Source organism: Argiope bruennichi, chromosome 2 (assembly GCF_947563725.1).
Source record: "Argiope bruennichi chromosome 2, qqArgBrue1.1, whole genome shotgun sequence".
NCBI lineage: Eukaryota > Metazoa > Arthropoda > Arachnida > Araneae > Araneidae > Argiope > Argiope bruennichi.
Window position 1 is genome coordinate 90508454 of NC_079152.1, and position 24427 is coordinate 90532880.

The window sequence follows — 24427 nt, forward strand, 5'->3', positions numbered from 1 at the left end:
TTAATGTATTTTCATACTGTGATATTTATTATATTTGCAGCATTTTGCTGTTTTTCATTAACAGCTATTCTGCCGAGAAATTATGACGTAAGTGTTATAATCTATAAAATGAATGGCAACAACTGAAGTCGTAAGTTATTAAATGGCAGATGGTACATGTTTACATTATTTCTAACAGTAAATTGACTCATCTGCGTAGCTTACTGTATTCGAATATATGTTATTTATGTGTATCTACTGATATTCATACTGTAAAGAAAATCAATTCTCAGCTTCGCTTTAATTATAATTCGTTGTTATATTGAATTATAAAAGTATTATCTGTTATTACTTCTTTTCGCTAATATGGGTACTACAAGCTCCAATAAGCGTGATAGAGCATATTCTTCGGATAATGAAGGACCTCCTGCTTCATGCAAAGAAGGGAAGGTGTTCGAATTCAGCGCTGGAACCCGTAAAGAAAGATTTCCGTGTCAAAGATCTTTGGATGATTATGATGATCCATCCAGCTTTTCAATGGACAAAGCAGACGAAATAAAACTTTCAGAGACAGCCAATACTTACGAAAAATTACTCCCTACGGTATTCAAATGGAATGGCGGAGGTAAAGAAGTTTACATTAGTGGTTCTTTTTCCGATTGGAAGCCAATTCCCATGGTACAAAGTCATGGGGATTTTGCTCTCATTCTTGAAATTCCTGAGGGGGATCATCAATATAAATTCAAAGTGGATGGCCAGTGGCAGCATAATCCCAGTGAACCCACCATTGATAATGAGATGGGTACCAAAAATAATCTAATTTCTGTTAAAAAGTCTGATTTCTTGGTATTTGAAGCTTTAGCTGCTGATAGCATTGGATCAACATTTACAGGTTCACCACCTGGATCCTATAATCAAGAAGTTCCACAGCACAAGCCTAATGAGAAAACAGTTGGCCCGCCTGTTTTACCTCCTCATTTGTTACAAGTCATATTAAATAAAGATATTGACATGTCTTGTGAACCAAATTTGCTACCTGAGCCAAACCATGTTATGCTCAATCACTTGTATGCTCTGTCGATTAAAGATGGTGTTGTTGTCTTAAGTGCCACTCATCGTTATAAAAAGAAATATGTTACCACTCTTCTGTATAAGCCAATTTAGGTTGCATATATAGCTGTGTTAAAAATACACATTAATATAAGCTTGCAGCAATTATTTTTTTCTCTATATTTTTATTTGTGTAGCTGTTATTGAGATCTGAAGTTACTTTCACTTATTATTTAATAGTTCAGTAATATGCAGTGAAATTGTGTATTTTTTACTTGCATATCAAGACTTTCTTAGAAATAGTTTTAGTATAATTATTAAAGTTTTTATAATACCGGGAATATTTAATGATAAAATAAGATTGCATTTTGATCTCAGTATTATCAACTATATATACAAAATAGAAGTAATTCATGTAACTTTTGTCATATCTGTAACTATAAAATCATTGCAATTGAATTTTTAATCAATAATATGCATACATATTTTTTTTTATTTACTTAATAAATCTTAGGAAAAATATATGAATGAAAATGCAATAATTGTAATTTCAATAAATGAATATCTGTTATTATAATGTTGTTGTAAAACTAATTCTATTACTTTATTTTTTGTTATGATTTTATAAGTTTTCATGTTGTTAAAACTTGATTAATTAATCAAGTAATTTTTTTAAATATTTTGCAAAGCACATAAAATTAGTTTTATTCTCTCACCTTCTGAATTAATTTTATCTCATTTTTCTTTCATGTTTTGTTGAACTGTAATGAGTATTAATATACTGTTTTTTAAGGATAGTCATTTTGTATAAATTAATAACTTATTTACTTACAGTAACGAGCATTCATTTTGCTGTCAGGCTAGCTAATTTTAGTAAAGTTATTTTACTTCTAAATGTTATTTAAAACGTTGATGTTTGTTAAAGGTTACATTTTATTTTATTTCAATGTAAAAAAATGTCTTATTTTGTACTCAACTGCATTTAGAATAAAATATGATATATAAATGTTATTAATATTTTTTAAATGAATACAGGCATGCATATTAAGAAATTAATTCATTTTCTTTAAAAAATTTACAATTCCTTTCTTTTATTTCTAAAATAATTTTAATGTGGAAAGTTTTACTGGGCTATTTTTCTGCAAATATGCATTTTTGTTTTGTTCGCAAATATGCAATTAAGAAGCATTATTGAAAAATGCAGGATCTCTAATTATTCTTTTACTTTTTTTATGAGGATCTCTTTTTAATCATTCGTCCCTATAAAGGAAATGTCATATAAAAGCAGCATTTCTTGCCTATATTTTTATTTGTGCTTTTAATGGCATTCAGTTGCTTTGTTCTGCTGTTTTTGATAATGAATTGATTCATTAAAATCTTAATGAAAAAAATGATGTTTTGCTTTAAATGTGATTTTTTTTTTATGTGTGCATGTTTAAGTAAATTTTATTTCATAGAAGAATGGAGTTTACTTTTAAATTTTTTTCTTACATGATTGAGAAAGAAAGAAATAGTCTAATTAGATTTTCTTATAATACAAGTATGACATTATTTTCTGTGATTATTATTTATGTTATTTTGGTTTTCATATTCTTGGGAGGAATTTTATTTTTTTTACATCGCAAATAGTGCAAAAAAAAAATCATTTTTTAAATATATATGTTTTTAAATTTATTTATATTTATGGGAAAAATAACTGTCATTGGTGTTTTGAAAATATTACATTATTTGTGATACATGTGTGATAGAATTTAACATTTATTTTTTCAAAAGTTGCAGTTTATACTTTGTCATATCTGCTGTAAAATGACAAAAGCTGTGTATGAAAGGAAACAGTTCTTTATTTCATTATTCTTTAAATGATACTGATAGTTTTCAGCATTTATGTCCACCGGTGATTTTATAATATTTTAAATACATGTATTCTGAAATGTTCTTTTATTTAAGCTTTGATGTGAGACTTTCAAATAAAGCTATTGTTTATATGACAAAAGGTCCATTTTTAATATCCTAATAAGGAAAACATTTTGTACTACATGATGTGTTATTAGTTCAGTTTTGATTCAGAAATATATTCTGAACATTCTCATATGCATTATGTTGCATTCTTCTTTCAACATAACATATGTTTCCACTGATCTAGAACTCGTTTAGTATTTATTGGTAGTCCTTCGATTTAAAAAGGTCATTATAACTTATTAATTTTTTAAATAGAAGATTATAAAGAGTTTTCTGTGTACACACATACATAGATGTATAAATCTTTTCCCTGTATCTTTCAAAATAAAATTAGTTTAATTTTTAAGATTAATTAATCTTAAAACATGTTAACAAGCACACATCTTAAAAATTAGTATAATTTTTAAGATTTGTGCTTGGTTGCCCATTTTCAATGAAATTCAGTAACTTTTTCAAAATACCGCATTAGAAATTGCTATTTATTGTATTTTTAAATATGAAGTTATAAAAAGACTAACCACTAATCTTTTATGCTTCTTTCTACAATTAGGCATTTATCAACAAATATGCTACTTCATATACAACTTTCCAAAATAGTTATGAAATGAATTCAACTAAAGTTTCTGTTAAAAATTGTAGTCTATCTATCAAAATTATCATTTATTTCCATTCTGTTGGTTTTAAACTACAGGAAAGACTTATAATGTAATTATCTTCAAATTTTCTATACTCATATTTTGCTTCTATTTAATATAAATAAAACAGATTTTCAGAGAATATTTGAAGTTATCTTGCACTGATTCACTTTCTGATAATTCATTTAGAAAAGTTTAGGATCTGTAAGTTCAGCTATGTAAATTTTTATTATCTTTAAAGTCTTTTCCAGATTGAATTTTTCAAAAGTACCTAGTTTTGAAGTTCTTACTTTTAGCTTTAGCCTAGATAAAACTTCTTTTAGTTCTGCTAATATATATATGTAATAACATTTCTTAATTTAAATACTAAATTAATGCATGTTAATTTCATTCTAAGATGGTTACTTATTTCCTAATTTAAATCCAACTTTTTTATTCGTTTCTATCATGTAACTTCCAAAATTATACTATATATATATAACAATTGTAATTATGTTGGTAAATTTTAATAAAATTATAAATTATTATGGTTAAAAGAGCTATTCTGGTATAACTTCAACATGGAATTATGGTATATTAACTAGAAATGAAATGTTTTAAGAAAAACAATCAGTTGCTGAAAATTAATAAAGATTTTTATTTATAATTTCTTATCAAGCAAAAATGTCTAGAATCTGAAGTATTTAGATATTCCTATAAGGACATAATGCTGTAATATGTTTAATAAAATAGGCATGAAATCTGAATTTAATGACAACTCTTTATTTAATTTCAAAACTAGTATTATATTCTCAAATCGGATACAAAGTATGATATTGTCATTTTATACTTAGTACAATATCTTGAGCCACTTCAGTCATCAATAATATCAGATAGATGAAATAATCTATTATAATTTAATTTCTATATTTTCATTGTTAGGAAGAAAATATCAAATCAAAATTCACTTTTGCTCAATGCTAAGAATGCTTTCTTATTTATGGACATTTTTATTTCAATAACTCTTAAATTTAATACTTTTTTCTTTCAAATAGTTTATAGAATTTGTCTAACAAATACAAAAAACTATTCAATACAATTCCACTAATTTTACTTACATAAATCAAATAAATTTTTGAAAGGCATGAATATATATTTTTTTAATATTTCTTATACAATATTTGCTGTATATTATAATATTTTTTAAAAATTAAATCTTCATAAAATATAAATAAAATTATTTTAGAAATCTTATTTGATGTAAATCATCCAGAAAAGGAAATAATTTGTTATTCAACGATTTTGATATTAAATTTATTGAACAAAATATCGTCATACAAAATTTAAATAGAATTTCAGGACATATTCGTTTATGTTTGGTAACACAGTTTCCAATTTTAATCAATGGAAATATTTCTTCAGACAAAAGAAACTTTTATCCAATAAATAACTGCAAAATTTTCATTTAATTGGTTCCAAAAATTTGTTTAAGTGATTTCAGATTTAGGCTTTTTATGACACTAGACAGTGCACTTTATGAAGTGCTTTTTTAATAAATTGATGAATTTAGTTTTACATTACAATACATTTTTAATTTAATATGTTTATCATTTCTTTTAGATTTTATTTTGTAATATTTCTAAAAATTATTTTTCTGAAAATAGGTGTGTTTATTTTATTTATCAAATATAAATTATGTTTAAAAGTATACAAAATATATTTTACATAATTATATATAATCATATTCTCATGTGTATGAAGACTGAAATAAGTAAATAAACATAATGAAACATAAAAATTTAACCAATTATAGTTGACAAAATGTTAATATTTTATTACTCAAAGAATTTGAAATTTTTACAAATTTATGTATGTGGCAAATAGGCTAATAATATATATATATATATATATATATATATTAATAAATCATGTTGCAACCCTCCCCAGGAGTCTAACTACTCTAAGTAACTGCCAAATCTAAAATTTGCCAGTGGCTATAGAATTTTTATGGTCTTTATATTTTATTTTAAATACATAATTAGTGGCCGAGGGTTCTTTACATAAATCAATCAAAAAATTTTTTTCAATAAATAGCAGGCTGTAACACATTACTTCAATAATGAATTCTAGATATATTATAAGTGTAAAGTACTCAGTTTTCCTAGGGTCATCAGCATTTGAATTGTGCACTGCAATAAAACTATGATTACTATAGTTATTTATAGTAATAACAGCAGAAGGAAAGTTTCAAATTGCATTAGCCTAATTAAATATCCCTAAATGTTATATTGTAAGTAATGGATCCAATTTAAACAAAATTCATTTAGTAATACTAGTTATTGATATTCTGTGTAATTAATCTCTGTAACAAAAAAGAAAATTTTTCAATAGTATAGAACATTTTCTTTAATAATTATTTATAGGTTTTTATTAGCAACTTTCTAACAGTAGCAAAAGCAATTTTCCAAATTCCTCTAGCCAAATTCTATACCTGGTTCTCTATAGAAACTTGTTGCATCATGTATAAATTTTGATGAAAAGTTATTTATTATTTAAAATACAGATTCAAGACTACTAAATCAAATAATTTGTACAACAGCTAATCTTGGAAAACACTTTCTACTATTTTTATTTCATTTTATGTACTTTTGAATGACACACAGAAGAGAGATTCCTATCTGTTATTCAATTTTGTTTCAATATTTAAAAAAAAAAAATGTAATAGAGCAGAACTGTATTACATTACTGATACTTTAGATGTCATCATTTATTTATCTTAAGCATATAAAATACAGCTAAGGAAAAAACATAAAATTAACTAATGAAATATTTTATGTATTTCAATAATTTTTTAAAAAAAAGTCCTTTACATTTTAGCTTTTTATGTAAGGTTGTTCAGTAGAAATAGATGAAAATTTGTATATTTAAATATCAGTACTTGGGAAAAATTAAAATTTATATATTTTTTAATTTGAAAATGAATAAAATATTTCTAATAACATTTTTTGAGTAATAATTTACATATGAATTGCAAAATTTTCCACATAACAGATCTACAGTGCAATATAATTCAACAATGGTTAATCAATCAGCTGAATTATGAATTTCCAGGATTCTGCAACATTTCAATATAATAATTAAAAAAAAAAAATAAAGACATTTCCAATATTTATATTAAGTGCATGATATGTACTATGATACAAAAATTTATTTCTTTTGATAATACTGCATTTAAAATACAGAATTGAAGACTGAATTACCATTAAAAATAGATTATACAATTAAAAATAGATCATAACAATTAATCAGCATTGTTACTTTCAGATATAAAAAAACAACAGAAAATCTAATAGTTCATTAAATGAATGCAAATTTTTATTTCATAAGTAAAATATATTCATACAAATTTATATATAATTTTCTCAACAAATGTGAAACTCAATGTGATTTAAAAATGTAGAAGTTAATTTTTAAAATCAAATTAAATTAATTAATGAAAATTTTAAAAATTCTAAGAAATGTATGTATATTTTTAAGTTAAAATAAAATTCTATTATATTAGTTAAAACATCATAGATCTCAGCTTAATGAAGAAAATACTTAATATTACAAATTGGAGAACATTAATACTAATCATTTTCATAAAAATAACAATATTAAATTTACATATAATAATACTAAACATGTAATCAGGCAGATTTAAAAATATATAAAAAACAATTATAAAATATATAATTGTTTTTTTATTATTCTACATTTCTTTAACGAACATTTTAGTTCTCAAACAATAATGATATCAACTGCAGATATATAGTGTACTCAATGTGTAGTTTATTTTATACACAAAATACCAAAGCACTTCTGAAATAGCCTTTCATTACAAGAAATTTTTAGTATGAGCAATATGTAAGTTTTTAAATCTGTTTGTAATACACACATAGATAATAATTTCATATATTATCAATAAAAAATTTTTTAAAAAAATGCATAATTTTTTTTAATTTAAAAAAACTAAGACATATGAAATCACTTGCCATGAGCAGTAATCAATAATCATAAAATACATAAATAAATGTGTGTTAATGAGTTCAAACTGATTGAAATATCTATACAAAATTAGCATAAACCTTTTTACGAAGGATATTTATGACTTTTAATCTGTCATTCTTGTTTTCCAGTGATGCAGTTTTTCTTCACTTTTCAATTACTTTTTTTATATGTCTGTAATACTGTAATGTGAAACAACTTTCTATTTTTACAAAAATTTAACAATATACTAATTGATAATTTTTTTAACTCGCAGAGAAGATGATCAGTAAATTGATTTCAAAAATAATGTTTTCAGCAATTTCACTTACCTATAAAATTTGTAAATATGCAAGAAGAGTTCACTTCAAGAAATTCTAATTATATCCTTTCTTAAAACAGTCAATTTTTCATACCAAAAAAAAACTAGTATAACTAAGCTATGCATGATATTGTATAATGCATTCATATTAATTTCTAAATTTTATTTTAATTAAATTTAAAGATGTAAAAAATAATTATATAATTAATAAACATATTACAAAGTAAAGCAGAAGTCTATTTCTTTGAAAGGGAATTTGACACTTAGATTTCATATCTATATAAACAGTACATTTTTATTATAACTATGCATAAGTCAACAAAAGAAAAAATTAGTACATTAATTTCAGTGACTTTTTTTATAAGTGAAAGATCTTTTAATCAACTACAATATATCGATAAATTTGTATTGTTTGCTAAACTGTTCAGAATTCTAGATAATATTGCTAAAATTAGAACAGGAAATTAGTCATATACTTTCTGAAGTGATTTTTTTAAAGATGAATGTTGAAGAAATAATAAATTTTCAAGAGTAATTACAAAGCATGATCAATCAATTGGAGATTTCAGTTATGAATTTGAAGCATAAAATTTGAAATGTTTAATAATTCTATTTTTTAAATTTAAAAATACTTGTATTATACATATTTACACAAAAATTAACTTTTAGAGATATAAAATGTTTGATTATTAACAACTAAATAGTTGTCTGGCAATAAGTGGAGTATAAAAGTTAATTTTTATTTAAACAAAGAGAAAACAAATATTAAAAGATATTAAAGATGCCTCCTCCCCTGTTTTAATATTCAACTTTAAAAAAAATTATTTACAAAAATATCTTTTAACTCAAAATTATGCTTTAAAAAAATCCTAAGTAGCATTCAAAAGAAATAAAAACCAAAGCAGAAAAAAAAAACATTGTATAAATATCCATGTCCTTTTAAGACAAATAACCAACATTATTACAAATTTAAAGATATTTCTTTTTCAGAAACAGATAGAAAAAAAATTTAATCCAGAAAAATCATTCTATATGCATATAACTATCTACTATGGAAAATACTAACACAATCTTTAAAATAAAAACTATATTTGAGGACCGATACCTTTTACAAATATTTAGCAGTAATTCCTAATAAAGACATAACTTAAAATTTTTTCTCTGCCCATCTAAAATAGGATGATTATAAAAATTCACTATTATAATTTTGGTTATAACCACTATTATAATCACCATTATAATTTTGGTTATAACAATGCTAACCAAAATATTCCTTATAAATGAATAAATAATAGCAAATGAAGAATTTTTAGAAAATATTTATATATTGCCTTAAAGAAAGCTTATACATTTAATCAACAGCAACAAGTAAATGATTCAATATGATTTTGTATTTTAAAGCATTTAATATTTTGTATTGAAATTATAAGTTTAGATACAATGAAAAATTATTCATAGCTTAATTAAAAATATTGATTTTGAATAAATAGATTGTGAAAAAATATTTTGTGATGAACAATAATAATTTTCATTCAAAAAGTTTTGCTGTAACTTCCAACCTTGAAAATAAATAATAAAATGACAAATGAATTAATAATAAATGAAAAGCTCAGATGAAAATAGTTATTTTGAAATATTATAGAAAAATGTAAAAATTAGAACAACTTTCTAAACCAATTTTTAAAAAATGGCAACCTTTTCCATGCTCCCAAAATCGTTTCACTCAAACTTGCTAACAGCTGTAATCCATATATTCAGAAGTTCTGAGCTCTCATTTATTTGGCACTTCAGGTAAGTATAATAGCATAAAGAAATATAATGATAATTAAGAAATGAAAATCACACAAATTTGTTTCAAATAAAAAATAATATTTACAAGGTAGAAATATTAAAAAAATAATTTATTCACAAATGGAGAAAAAGATGAAGGGAAAAAAAAAAAAGGAAAGGAAAGGGGGGGGGAAATAAAAAATGGTATAAAAATATTTGTACAATGGCATAGCAAAGGAAAGGAAAAGGCAGCTTAAATGTTATACAGGCACTGGTCTTTGAAACAGTCATACAGGCAAAATATGGTAACTTTTAAAATGACTGAAAGGTGAGAAAAATACTATGCTCAAGGCCATGTATCCTAGTTATGCCACTGTGTCTATACAGTATTTTATACAATTTTTGTATTTGGTAAAAAATTATAGCTGCATTTCTATAACTTTGTCAACAAAATATACAGTTTACTTAATTATTATGGACAAAGTCTTCAATTCTTTCATGCTAACAAACATTTATCTAGGTTTGAATTAAGTTTAAAAAACAAACTGAAATCAAATTCAAGCAGCCCCTTTATGAAATTATTATGGACAAAGTTTTAAATTCTTTCATGCTAACAAACATTTAGCTGGATTTGAATTAAGTTTAAAAAACAAACTGAAATGAAATTCAAGCAGCCCCTTTATGACTGAATTTCTTCAAGTAGTCGAAATATACTTATATTTGTTATGGTAATAAACATTTAAATTTAAAATAAAAAATAAAAAACATTTTAACTCAGTATATTTCAGCGAAACAGCAGCATTTTTCATTCCTTCCTTAAATTGTTAAAATAATTGGAAGGGAATGAAATTATTACTTTAAGTAAAATTCTTTCTTAAAATAACATCTTTGTTAAAAAAAAAAAATTATTTATTTTATTTTCCCATTTGAAAATTACATTTTTCATATGAAAAAAAAATCCCTCTTTTTTTGCCTAAAAAATGCATAATATTATTAATATTATATATATTATCAAATTTGCATAATATTATTATACCCACTTCGTTGCTTCCATTTTTACAAAATCCAGTAATAAAATAAATTTATAAAATATTTTTGTTTCTTCCTAATTTTTACTTAATGTCAGAATTTACATTACATACAAAAGTTTTCTATCAGCATTGGCAAGTTACTGAGCCAATCTAGTAACATAAAAATTAATACAAACTCACCTATTTTACAGACAGGTATAACAACTGATCAAATAATACTTGATTTAATATTGATTTTTTTTCAAAGTTTTAATTACAGATAGCAGATAGTTAATTTCAAAACAATAATAGCAATACAAAAAGTTGACAGAAGATATGGTTATTAATAATATCATTTCTTTATATTTATTAAAATGATGTAAACTTTACTGCATTTTGATAACTTGTCATATAAATTAATCGAAATGATTTGCCTTGAAATTTTTAAGCCGCCACATTTCATGTAAAATTTATAGCATAAACACAATCACAAAAAAAAAGTAATCTGAAAATGATTGATTACTTTCACAGGGAGAAGAATTAAGTATGTTCATATAAATCACCAGATTTAAAGGGAATTACAATGGCAATAATAATATGTGCATTACATTCTAAAAATAATTTAACAACTTTTTCACATCTTATTAATAATGTATCAACAATGAATATAATTAACAATTTTAAAGCATTCATAACAAGCAATATAAGAAACATAACAGAGAAGACATTTAAAGGACCAATTTAAAAATAACGTCTTAGTTATATTTAAATTCAAAACAAAACTAAAATCCTTCATTAAAAAACTAAAACTACATATAATCTATTTTTTTTTATTTACAATATTATCAAACCACTTCAGTAAAAATGTCAACATCTAGTTAAAGAGGCATTTCAACTTATAAATGCCATTACAGCAGGAATGCTTATTTATAATAAGTTTTCCGTTATTTCAGAATGAAAAGCTTTAACTTTCAGGAAGTTTAAGAGTCAAAGCTTTTACTGCTTTTTTGATTTCTTCATTGACTTCAGAAGTTTCAGGTATTTCAGGAGTTACCCAAGAATCATCGGTACTTTCCATAGCTGCACGACAAACGGGACAAGTTTTATTTGATACATTCCTATATGCAACAGAAATGAAATAATTAATACAAATACAAATAATCAAAGTAAATTAAATACAGAAATCATGGATACAATATGCTTAAATAATATATTTATATATAAAACATTATTGTTTAAGAAAAAATGAAATATATAATAGATAACATACATAATTAAATAGATAATAAAATAAATAATTAAAATAAAAATTCAAAACAATTATATATTTTAATTATCTGTAAATATTATTTACAGATAATTCAAATAATATTCAGTTTGCTCTCCAAAACTCCTCTTCAAATTCTACATGTATATATTTCAAATCATAGAAAAAAATACCACCTTAAAGGTGATTTTTATTTATTTGGCATTCTATATTATTACTTGATTTTTTAGATTAACTAAATTACATTATGCATAGCATCATTTTTCCTTGATTGAAATCTTTGTTAATTACTTTTTAATTAATAAAAAAAAGACCTAACTGTCCTAGAGCTGAAGAATATATTTTAAGCATGTTTAGAGTTGAATACCAACATCTAATTTAAAATGATAAAATTGCCACTTAAAAAGCAATACCAGCTATCACAATTTTCAAAATTTTACAATGGAAAAAAATAGATCTTTTTTCTTCAAATTATTAAAGAATAGGTTTGTCTTATTTTCACATCTGTTATTAACATGGGGCAGCATTTTCATAACTGAAGTAAAAGAAAATGTCAGAAATATTCTTTATTCTTTACAAAAAATTTAGCTTATTTTTCTTCTTATAGAATTTTGAAAGCTGAGATGTATAGTGTTGATTGTTAAGCTAAAATATTTTAAACAGTCATATTTGCAAATAATATTTTCAGTAAAATTCTATAACAGTTAGATGTTTCTTTTACACAGTATAATTAATAGAATAAAGAAGAATATGCAATCTAAGCAATTACATATTAGTAATTTTTGGAGTGAAGTGGGAAAAGCAATGGATAGAGAGAAAAGATGACAAATTCAGAGTTCTTACTAATAAAAAATATTTTTAAAAAGAAAATACTGATAAAAAAAAGAAGAAGAAATTGTATCATTATGGTAGAAAGGCAAACATATCAAACATTAATTTCTAATATCATTTATGATAATAAAAATGCTGCTTTGTCTGAAAGCCATAATTTGTATTTAAGAAAAGAGAGCAAAATTATTTATTTACTTTATAAAATTAATTTCATACAAAGATTACATTTCAATTATGCCTTTCTTCTTTCATTTCTAATCCTTTCATCAATAAAATATGTAATGCATATATATAGATATATGAGTGTAAACATATCTAATTCTATAAAACTATAAAATATTTTGTAATTTATAAAATGTGGCTAATATATAAGATGATTTTACATACCATATTAAGAATTTAAAATTGGAAAACAAATTTGTATTTTACTAGTATGTATGAAATGCAGAAAGAAATAATATTATACTCTATGGGGGTTAATAACAGTAAAATATTGAAAAAAAGTTTTTAAAAGAGCTTTAAAAATTGAACCAAGTTTACTCTAACAGAATATTATTAAACTTTTAATAGTAACAAAACACTAGAAAAGCATTCTTGATTGATCAGCTAACTAAGCATTCTCAAAAATAATAATTACAACTATTAATAAAAAATACTGTAATTAAATAGCTATTTTTCAAAAACATAAAAGTAATTTTTTTCTTTTTTTCACATTTAAAATCTTTGACTTGTGCAATCAGAGGAGTGCAGAAATTCTTAATTGATTATCTTTTTATTCAAGTAATTCTGTGGATGCACACATCATATTTTACATTTTTCACAAAAAAATTTAAAATCATCTTCATAAATATATAAACTTTCAAGGATATTAATACTCATTTGCCTTAATTTTAATGAAAACTATGAATGGACTACTATCAATAATAAGTAACCTATCATTATATAGTAAGTTACGATTTACTATTTAATGATTTATTTCACTGATTCATAATTACAAGTTTTTATAAGTTAGACTTAAAATAACAAGTTAATTATAAATAAAAATTATATATTAATATAACTATAAATTAGGAAATTATAACTCATTTTAGGCTAAATTACAGACAGTGATTCTCAATAATGATTGTTCTGATTATAATATCATACAATCAAAAAGATTTATAAAATAATAATGAAGTTCTGAAGTTAATAGGAATATAAGAATATTAAATTTCTTTAAATAAATCCTAGTAACAAATTTGAAAACAATTTGTTATATTAATAACTTTATTTAGTGTATAACACAAAAAAAATCTAATAACAGCTATTTAGCTGATAGCATTTTCAAATAACTAATTATAAGTTATGTTCTTAAATCATGGGTTTAACAACATATTATCAATATAGTACAAATCCACAGATTTGGAAACAAAACTCAAAATATTTAGAGCTAACTATAAATTAAGAAATTATTAATCACTTAATATTAGCAAGCAAGATTTAATAAAATAATACCATTGTTCAATGCAAAATAAGCAATATGCATGGGCACAAGGCAAAGTAATTTCAGGCTTTCTTTCCATACAAATGATGCACTCCTCAGTATCCGTCTCTATATCTGTTTCATTTATGATCCTTAAAAACAAATATAAGAATATTAAGATTATTTTTTGCTGATTACATAATTAGTAATATCAAAAAAAAAGGCACATAAAACATTTAGTTTCTTTTTTTTTAATTTTATTAGCTCATGTTTATTTTTCAAATTAAAACATTTAAACAAGCAAAACAGAACGAAAAAAAAAACATTTATATAACTTTGTAAGAATAATGAAGCAAATGCCAAGAAAATTAATTAATCATCTTTTTAACAAATTAAAATGCTTATCCAATCAGTACAAATAATCATTATACATATTTTAAAACATGATATAATTTTTCTTCAAAAATGTATTTGCCAAGATTATAAATCGCAGTCATAACTTAAATACTTTATTGTCATCGTTTAAATGCCACAGCAAGAAGAATTCACCATTAAAATTTTTTACATATTTCTGATCTTAAAAATGAAAATTGAATTGAGAAAAAAAGTATTTTGAGTCAGGTCAAAAAAAAATTCTCTAACTCATTTCACATTTTTATATATCTCTCTATATGAAACGCTAACATATGTGGCACAGAAATCACTCTTAATACTTATTATCAAAAAGCAACTATCAAATGCAAACAAAGTATCATATAAATGCTTCAGCCTGCTTTATTTTTGCAAGCAAAGGTGAAAATCTGGAACACATCATTTTTCAGTGCACAAAATAAAGAATGTAGAAATATTCTAAAAAAAGTGTTTGGAGGCATTCCACTCTCTCTCTCTCTCTCTCTCAACTGGATTTTTGAATTCTCAGTCTAATAAAAAAAGGCTTTTACAGTTGCATTTAACTCATATCTTTACTTTAAAAAATAATGGAGCTGCAAAATATTAGAATTTATGTAGTGTAGGCTTGTCATTTCATTACAAACTCCATTTAGTCAGAGTTAAGAATATATAAAAGAAGTCAAGATGATAGAAACAAACACGAAACAGTTTAATCAAGTGTGAAAATAGATTTAATCTTCTCCAGATGGATAATCACTGTGACTTACCCAGGGAAGCTGACATTCATATCTTCCTATATTATTATCACACAAAAATGGTTTTTACGCTCTCTTTAAATTTAAAAAAAAAAATACTTTTTTAATGATATTAATTTTGTTTGCATACAATTTTTTCCTTTATAATATTTTTTTTTTAAATTTACTTTGGTTTCAGTCTCAAATAATGTTATGAAGACATTTACTCTTCCATCAAAACAAAAACACTTTTATTTTGTAGAGTAAACATTTTTTTTAAAAATTTGCACCCCAGTAATTTGTTGTAGAGTGACTCAATTAAATTCATATTTTTCAGTCATACCAAACTACACAATGCAATTTTTAAAGAAATGCATTCCATATTGATTGTTTCATTGTTTAAAAAATCAATAATTTAGGTAAACAAACTGGTGGCCAAAAATGGCTAGTTTTTAATTAATTAATTCAAATATTAATGCATTATTTATTTTTTGAAAAGTATAAGAGTTTCAAATACAATAATTATTATAATCTGGTAAAATATTTGACAATTTTAATAATTGCAATTATGTATCAATTACTTCAGCCTAAAGGATACTATGTGACCTAAAATCACTTTTTTTTTTCCTTCAAAACCATTTGATTCAACTTATTTTACTTACTTATTTAGAAGCATGGATGTTGAAATTGGTCTAACAGCAGAACACTCATTATTCCTTGCTTCAGATGAAGATTCATCTCCCTTTTGAATGCAACTGGAGTGATATATTATCATATTATATGCTAACAGAAACTGTCTAAGACTCAGTAATTTATGTACCTCTATTTCTTTATTTGAAATAGCTAAAATCTAAAAGGGAGAAAAATAATAATAATTAGAGAATAGTGAATACATCAATTATAAAGCAAAAATTTTAAAGAAAATCATTGCAAAAAATATAAATACTTATAATACAAAATAAACCAACTATAATAGCTTTTAGTTTAAAAAAAAAATAAGCATGTCTATTTGGAAAATAAAAACATAAAACAAAATTTATAATTTAAAAAAAGAGAATTTGATAATTTTAACCCAATTTATTAACTATTTTTGTCAAAATCTCAAACTATTAATATAAATTAAAGCAAAGTAAGGAAAATCATGCTACATAATGGATATATACATACATTACTTAAGCTCTCTTCATCAACACTCTCATCACAAAACAATGCAGCAGAATCTTCAGTAATATTTACCTGAAATATCCAAGATCAAACATTAATAATTTGAATTTTATTTAATCAAAGTATAAAATAGATTATTCCCCATGAGTAAAAGCAAAAATTAAAATAAATTAACATTATCAGAAACATAACACATCAGATAACAAACAAAGCTTCCTCTTTTTTTTCCAATATTTTCTAATTTATCATTTCAGCTATGCAATACTGAAAGTTGGAAATAATTAATTAAGAGCAGAAATGAAAAATAATATGAAAGTTTCCAAAACTGTTGAAGCATATTTTGGGTTTATGAAAACAGAAATAAATGTCTTCTAGAAGATTATAACTACTAATTAATTCATTTAAGGAAAGCACAAGATATATTTTTTATACTATGAAAACTAACGTTTTAATTTACATACATAAAAAGATGGCAATTTCTTAATCGACAAAAAAGTTTAAAATTCAATCTCATCCTTATTTTACTTCCATTTTATGATCTCTTTAATAAGCCTTTTTCCAGTTTATTACATTTCCAAAGAAATTCATTTATGACCATTATAGTGGACAGCAAAATATATAAATTTGGACAGCAACATGAAGATAGCAACAACAAAAATGGCAATAGGGATGAGTAGGTGACATCTATTTAGATGGAATGCATTTTTGATTCTTTTTTATTGAATCAGAAATTTTCTAATGGGATTTAAAATGATTTCTAATTAAAATAAAAGGAATTTCAGATAGTTAAAACAAATATGCTCTGAAATCCCTCTGCTTCACATTTTTTCTTTTTACTATCGGTTTACAAATTTATTTTCATAGTATTCCTACAATTTCAGCTTTTTGTGCATTCATTTTACATATATTTATATTTTCTGTGCTCTTTTCATTTGTTATAGACACATTTTTCTTTTTCCCAGCTAACTTTTGGCTTTCACTTTTATTTTTGTTGCTATATTTTACTTTGTTAACATATTACTCTCTTCATTATTTTGTGTGTGTACATCAAATAGGATATTGGTGCACTATAGCAATTACACCGAGGAAAGTTGGTGATTTATTTCCAAAGAAAAGTTTGCAACAATATAATTAAAATTATCTATGGTTTAGTACTTGAATGCAATAATACATAAGTGCCCAATTCAGGATAAATTATACTCATTTAAGAATATATATATATATATATATATATATATATATATATATATATATATATATATATATATATATATATATATATATATATATATATATATATATATAAGTAATATGTAAATATTTATAGAATTGTTTAAAATGAAAATATTTGTAGAATTATTTAGATGTTTAAATACAGACAAAATATAAAAAATTAAATATTTAAGAACAGAAAAATTTTAAAAGATTTAATAAAATACTAGATTATATTTTTCTCACAGTAAAATAAAAACATTATGAAAATTGCAACATATTTAATGACTTTTCAGCCCTAAATGACGGGAAAGGACAATAGATTTTAAAAAAATACAAAAGAAAAAATATTTATGAAATAATGGAACAACTTAATTATGTTCAAGAAATGTTGATTGTGTGTAAATGAACTATGAAACCAACTATGAAAAATACATATTTTCCTATGACTTTTTTATCATTTAAGATTATTTCTATGAAAGATACCCATCAACGTCTCTGATTTATTAACAATTAAAAATTTGAATTTTTTAAAAACTTTCTTTCATTCTTTGAAATTCTTTAAAGCTTTCTTCTTAACAATAGTTTAAAAATTATGAAATATAATAAAAAAATGATAATTTCTAATTTTGTAAATCAAATTTATAAAAGTGATTTCTCACATTTTTTACAGTAAAAATTAATCACTTTCTTTTATTCTAAAGATAAATAATTAAAAGGAAAACTATATAAACCAAACTGATCATAGTAGGCAATTCAAAATCTTATCTTTTAAAATATTAATGAAAATATGATTATTTAAGAAAAGAAAAAAATGGAAAAAGCCACATATGGATTAATGCAAATCATGATGAATATGAAATAAAATAATATTTTATTTCAGATTGTATTTCAGAAAAGTTTTCTATACTTACTCTCATACATGCTATTTTTACTGTCTGCTTCCAAAGAAATGTCGAGTCAGTATTTTTCTTAATAAAGAACCTTAAGCATCGACCTTCACATTGAATCAAATTGTAACATCTAGAAAATGAAACATCATGAGCTGTCTGTCCCATACAAGTCAGAAATTGAATAGGAAAATTGACCAAAAAAACTAAAAACCATTGTATGCAATAATGATCAACATTCTCAAGATATCAAATAAATGTGAAAAGAAAAAGCTGGATACTGTTGGCCTAGATTAAATTCATTCTTTGCAAAAGAAGTTTCTCCTTTCCATTCAAATAATTTGAAACTGTAACATGTAATTATTATCATTAAAATCTACTACAAGAGATTAATTTATCAAGCAATTTGATTTTTGAAATTTTATTTTATTTGGGATTTAAAGGAACATGGTTACAAATTCATTTCTTGAAGGTAATGTTTCAATTCCTTAAAAATTCTAATAAGTGGTGAAGCTGATTGAAATATAAATCAATCATAAACTAACAATATTTGGTGAAAGATTTTATCACATGTCTGTTTAAGTTTTAACTGTAAAATATAAATATTTTTACAATAAAATAAACACTGTTATAATAATGCAAGTTAATTTTATCAAATTATACATTCTTATTTATTTTTTACAATAATTTTTATTATAATAATTTATATCAAATTTTGGTTAAATCCTAGTTTAGGTAGCTCGTAGAATTTGTTGCCAACATAATAATCCAAATTTTAAAGTGGGGATACTTCTTACAACAATCATAAGATTGATAATATTTTTCTGTTTCTTGAATTATACACTTACGACAATTTTTTAAGAAATGAAAATTAAAAGATAACTGGAAAATAAAGATCAATTAAAGAATTTAATCAAATTGTCTATTATACTTAAAAGCATATTTATTGCTAAAAACACATTCTAGAGGGGAAGGGGTCCCTTTAAATGAATCAGGAGCAGATAATATTTATCCTTTTGAAATTCTTACTTTATTTAAATTGATAACTTCTGTTCATGAATTTTATCAGAGAAAAAAAAGTTTAAAACATCTACAACAGCTTATTGAAATCATTTGCCTTTAGTTCACAAATTTCCATTTCAATATTATCTTGTTATTTTAAAAGAATTTTTTGCTATTTCTTGTTCTTTTCATGGATTTTCCATGATAATTCAACACATCAATGATTGTTTAAGAATGGATGTCATATAATAGGGATAATCATAAATATTATGATCAGGACTATTATATTGGATAACTAGATGCCTACAAGACAGAGTATATATCATCAGAGGCGGCGGCAGCAGGGGGGGCAATTGCCCCCCTGTCAGCGAGAAATTCATAGTTTCGCCGGCAAATCTCTGCTGCCACCTCTGTATATCATGGCAATAAAACACATCTACATTATTTTGTTTACAAAAGTATGTAATTTTTTCCCTACCAAAATGAAGAATTACTTGGATTGAATAAGTATATTTATTTATTAAAATTTCTTATGAAAAACCTTCAGCTCTAGCAGCAAAACTAAGAGGAATGGGTGTGTGTTTTTTTGTTGTTGTTGTTTTTTATTCAGTTTTTGTTGTTTTTCTGTGAACTGTTATGTATTATTATCTTCTGAATCTTTAATTTCAATGTGCTAGTAAAGATATTAGATTCTCTTCCCACTGTTAGTAAGTGTTTATATAAAAATTAGTGTTAATTAAAAATTTCATGATAGTTTAGTGATCACTGATTAGTGTTTATATTAAAAAGTTCTATCTGATGCCTCCTTTAGATGCTGAAGGTATGCACAGCATATTCTCATTTTAAAGTCCAAGGGACAAATCAGAGTAATCAAGTTTCAGAAATTCTTTATTTCAAAATACAAAGGAGATGGCAACCATAGTCCACAAAGGCTGAAAGGGCAAACTTTTTAGGTAAAACAATATTGATCAATAAAATTTATAATTGCAGTGAAAGACATTTTTACTGAAACCAAACAGGCCTTTTTAAAAATATGAGTGCATAAAAAAAAAACCCATTCAGCATTAAAGTCCTATGTGCACAACAGAATATTTTTTAATATAATTTATGCAATATCTCAAGGAATTATTCAATGAAAATTGCTCCGATTAATCACAAAATTCAATTTTTAATTTCAAAAAGATTTAATCAAAAATAATATTTTGGTTAGTTAGAATCAATAAATATACTTCCCCAAAAATTAATAAATCTAAATTTCATATGGTTCTTAGAACCTAAGCAATCAGATTCAGTGAAATATTCTTACCTCTCTAACAATTTTAAGAAAATTATATCTTCTATGACCAAATCTGATCAAGTTATGAAATTATGGAAATTACTGTTTTAGAAAAATCCACAATTTCATATTTTAAACTAATCAGCCTTGAGGAAACACAAGGAATTGATTGGCATATCTTCTTTGAGATGATCAATGAAATAGTCTAAAATTATACATCTTTATATGATAGTAGTATTCAAATTTTCATAATTCAGTTAGTTATTTTCAGTTAGTTCAACAGAGTGAAACTTTTTTTAAAATTTAAAATGTTAATGTCTCAAGAATATTTTATTAAATACGATTCAAAGGATTGAAAGCCAATATATAAATCTAATTTATTAGAATATCGGTCCGATTGGTGGATTCAAACTGCATAAAATATTATTCATTATTTCATTAAGTCCATTTTTTCCTATTAGATATTTTTATCTAATTATGATTGTTAAGAAATTGAGCATTGGAACCTGATTAGAGTGGGCATCTTGAATATATATAAAAATCATGTGTACCTTAAATAATGCAGAATTATTGAATTAATAATACTTAAATTTTTAAAAAACACAAACTTCTTGCATTTATCTTTTAGAAAATATCACATTTCATTTTATTTCTTTTCTTACAGACATGTGCTTAAAATTAAACTTTTCTATATTTAGTTTGTAGTAAGAGTTAATTTAATTTTTTAATTTGATCTTTTGTCAATATAATGACAATACACTTATTAAAGCTCATTTTTCATATGAACATGTAACATGCTTGTGCAAGTTAAAATTTTATTTTTGTTAAAATAAATTGTTGGAAAAGTATGCTTCAAATATTTGTTTAAATTGATTAAAATTAAAAAATTATATGCTAAAAATTATTATTATTGCAAGGATAATTTTTTGTTTTTTAATTTGAAGTAAAAATCATTTTTTGTGCTATAATATTTTTGGAAGTTAAGGAAGGAAAAAATTATCAAAATTCTGTCAAATTTTAATTAATTAAAATTTTAAAAATATCACTTGCAGGAGCATATTTTCACCCTCCAAAGTAAGTATATGCCAAATTTGTTAGCTCTAAGTCAAACGGTCTGGTTGTTGAGCTCCAACACACATTTATCTTTTATTATAAATATATAGATCATCTGAATTGCATTGTGTTATTGCCATGACAACAAAGGCAGTGCTTACAGATAAGTACTCTATTCATTGAGAATACATATGATAGATTATTACTTTTCAGAATACATGAAAATATTATTTTTAAACTCTAATTTAGAGATTTGAGTGATTCTGTAATGGCAGAAAAGATCAAATCACTAATTTATGACTGGCTCAGGGTCACAAATTCCAGTATTGCATTAATTCAAACAATAAATTATCTTATTTATAAAGAGAAAGAGAGAATAAATGTTTTAAATTTCATATAGCATTTTCCCAATATATAATAGATAAGATATCATTTATGTATAGTATGGTGTCTACATTTTAATAATTTGTCAATTAAAATTCTTATTGAAAATAGATCACACACAAAAAAGAAAAGAAAAAATCCTAAATAACATATATACTAAAACCTGTGAAACTATAACCATGAATTTTGCAACCACATTCTATAACTAAAAGATATGCAAAAGATTTCTGTTGCTTATGACTTATGACATAAGACATATTTCTTTAATTTTCTTAAAGAAAATTCTCATAACTCATTAAAAATAAATGCCAAGAAAATAAGACATTTTTTTTAACTTGAATTATTTATAAATTATATCAAAGAAAATTTTTAAATAATTTTATTTAATTTTTATTATAATCCTATCTCATCTATAATCAAATATGATAAACACTTACATTTTGTTTACTTCTCGAACTTTTTGTAAAAAGTCTTCATGTGTGATATCAATGACTTCTTTAAATATATGAGCTTCTTTCATGACATCATCTTTCAACTCTTCAATGTGGTTTGTAATAGTCTGTCCCATTACCTGAAGGCGGGAAAAAATGCACAAATGAATTTAATTTTACTTTTAAAATTAAAAGACAGTTTTCTATCATATAAATGTTACTAAACTATGAAATTTAAAGAGATTGACAACTTTATATTAAAACTATTCTGAACCAATTACGCATATTCTGATTATTTGCAAGGTTATAAATCTTAGACATAAAATTATTAAATAATCCTCCAATTCACGCTTATAAAAATACAACTAAAAAAGACACTTTTTTTTATATAAACAAGGCTCTGTACATAAAGCATAATAACTTTAAAAGGATATGTTGAAAAAAGACTATTATCTTATGAAAGAATAAACTATTTAATTACATATTTACATTACAATAATAATACAAGATTGAAAAAATTTCATTAATTACTTGTGAATTTACTTTAACTATTTCTGACAGTTAGCATAAATAATTTTGATGAATTTTATTTTCATATTTTACAAGTTTCAAAGACTTCATTTTCTGAAGCTTATAAGTATTCAGATTTCCCAAAAAATATTATTTTCAAATACTAAACATCAAATGGGTTCTTATATGAATCAGATTTCAATAGAACTGTAGTCTTAATCTTCATAATTACCACACACACACACATGAAGGAAAAAAAAAATGAACTTAACTAAAAGCTGTAGCAAAAATAATAGATTTTAATGCTTACATGACGCAGCATTCAATACTTTAGTGACAAGTATAAAATCCATTAACATTTTTATTATAAATACTATCTAATTACCCAATTAAATAGATTTTTCATACAATAATTGAAAGATCTCACATTTAAAATGAATTAAATAAATGACGGTTAAAAGCACAGTATTTACGCTTATTATAAGTGATATATCTGTCAATACGTAATTTTAGATTATTCTTAGTTACTTTTAATATTTCTCCAACTTCTTTGCCAGCAATATTCATTAGTTCATTTACATGCTTTCCCAAAGTACAATATTTTAATCTTTTGATTACAGCAGAATTTCAAATATGACTTAAATTTTATCTTAGAATAGTTTCATTAGTTTAAATGGCAACAAAAAATTTCTGCATTTATTTCGAACCATTCATAATACCATAAGTCATTAGACAAGCTTCTTTGTACGACAAATTTGCCAATGTTTTGTTTACATCCTACAACGAAATGAAAAGCATAAGTTTCGATTTAATTCGATATCGATTATTTTAAGACCAAAATATTTGGAATAAAAGCTTGTTGCCAAAAATATTTTTTATGGCTAACTTTTCAATCAAAACTTAAATTAAGCCCGGGTCCTTGAATTTTACTGTCAATCATCATCACAAAATTCAAATATGTATTTTTTATTAAAATAGTACGTTCCTAGGAATAATCAGAGTCAATAATAAAGAAAAGATCAATGATGCTGATCTTATTGGTAATCTGATCCGATAATCAATTTTTTATTATAGCTTTTTTAAGGAAGTGA

General features: G+C 23.7%; 2 protein-coding genes across 3 annotated transcripts; one reads left to right on the forward strand and one right to left on the reverse strand.

Annotated features, from left to right (window-relative positions):
• The first annotated feature begins 126 nt into the window (after positions 1-126).
• LOC129958083 (5'-AMP-activated protein kinase subunit beta-1-like) lies at positions 127-1509 on the forward strand. Its single transcript, XM_056070270.1, has one exon. The coding sequence runs from the start codon at positions 346-348 to the stop codon at positions 1141-1143; it is 798 nt and encodes a 265-aa protein (XP_055926245.1). The 5' UTR covers positions 127-345; the 3' UTR covers positions 1144-1509.
• Positions 1510-9830: 8321 nt separating this feature from the next.
• On the reverse strand, positions 9831-24135 carry LOC129958073 (RING finger protein 141-like). 2 transcript variants are annotated; one of them, XM_056070257.1, is made up of 7 exons: positions 24056-24135; positions 22833-22966; positions 18705-18813; positions 16582-16650; positions 16077-16264; positions 14323-14442; positions 9831-11848 (listed from the first exon to the last, which is right to left on the reverse strand). In XM_056070257.1, the coding sequence occupies exons 1-7, from the start codon at positions 24056-24058 to the stop codon at positions 11695-11697; spliced, it is 777 nt and encodes a 258-aa protein (XP_055926232.1). In that variant the 5' UTR covers positions 24059-24135; the 3' UTR covers positions 9831-11694. The 2 variants fall into 2 exon arrangements, with proteins under 2 accessions (XP_055926232.1, XP_055926222.1); XM_056070247.1 differs by having other exon boundaries at positions 23865-24129.
• Positions 24136-24427: the final 292 nt, after the last annotated feature.

Excerpts from the sequence above, each read along its gene's own strand:
- LOC129958083 (XM_056070270.1), top strand. The coding sequence starts at position 346 with ATGGGTACTACAAGCTCCAATAAGCGTGATAGAGCATATTCTTCGGAT.
- LOC129958073 (XM_056070247.1), bottom strand. The coding sequence starts at position 23,903 with ATGAATATTGCTGGCAAAGAAGTTGGAGAAATATTAAAA. Across the intron at positions 14,443-16,076 it reads ACATCCATGCTTCTAAATAA|GATCATAAATGAAACAGATA; the intron begins GTAAGTAAAATA and ends TTTGTTTTTAAG. Across the intron at positions 11,849-14,322 it reads TTATTTTGCATTGAACAATG|GAATGTATCAAATAAAACTT; the intron begins GTATTATTTTAT and ends TGTTGCATATAG.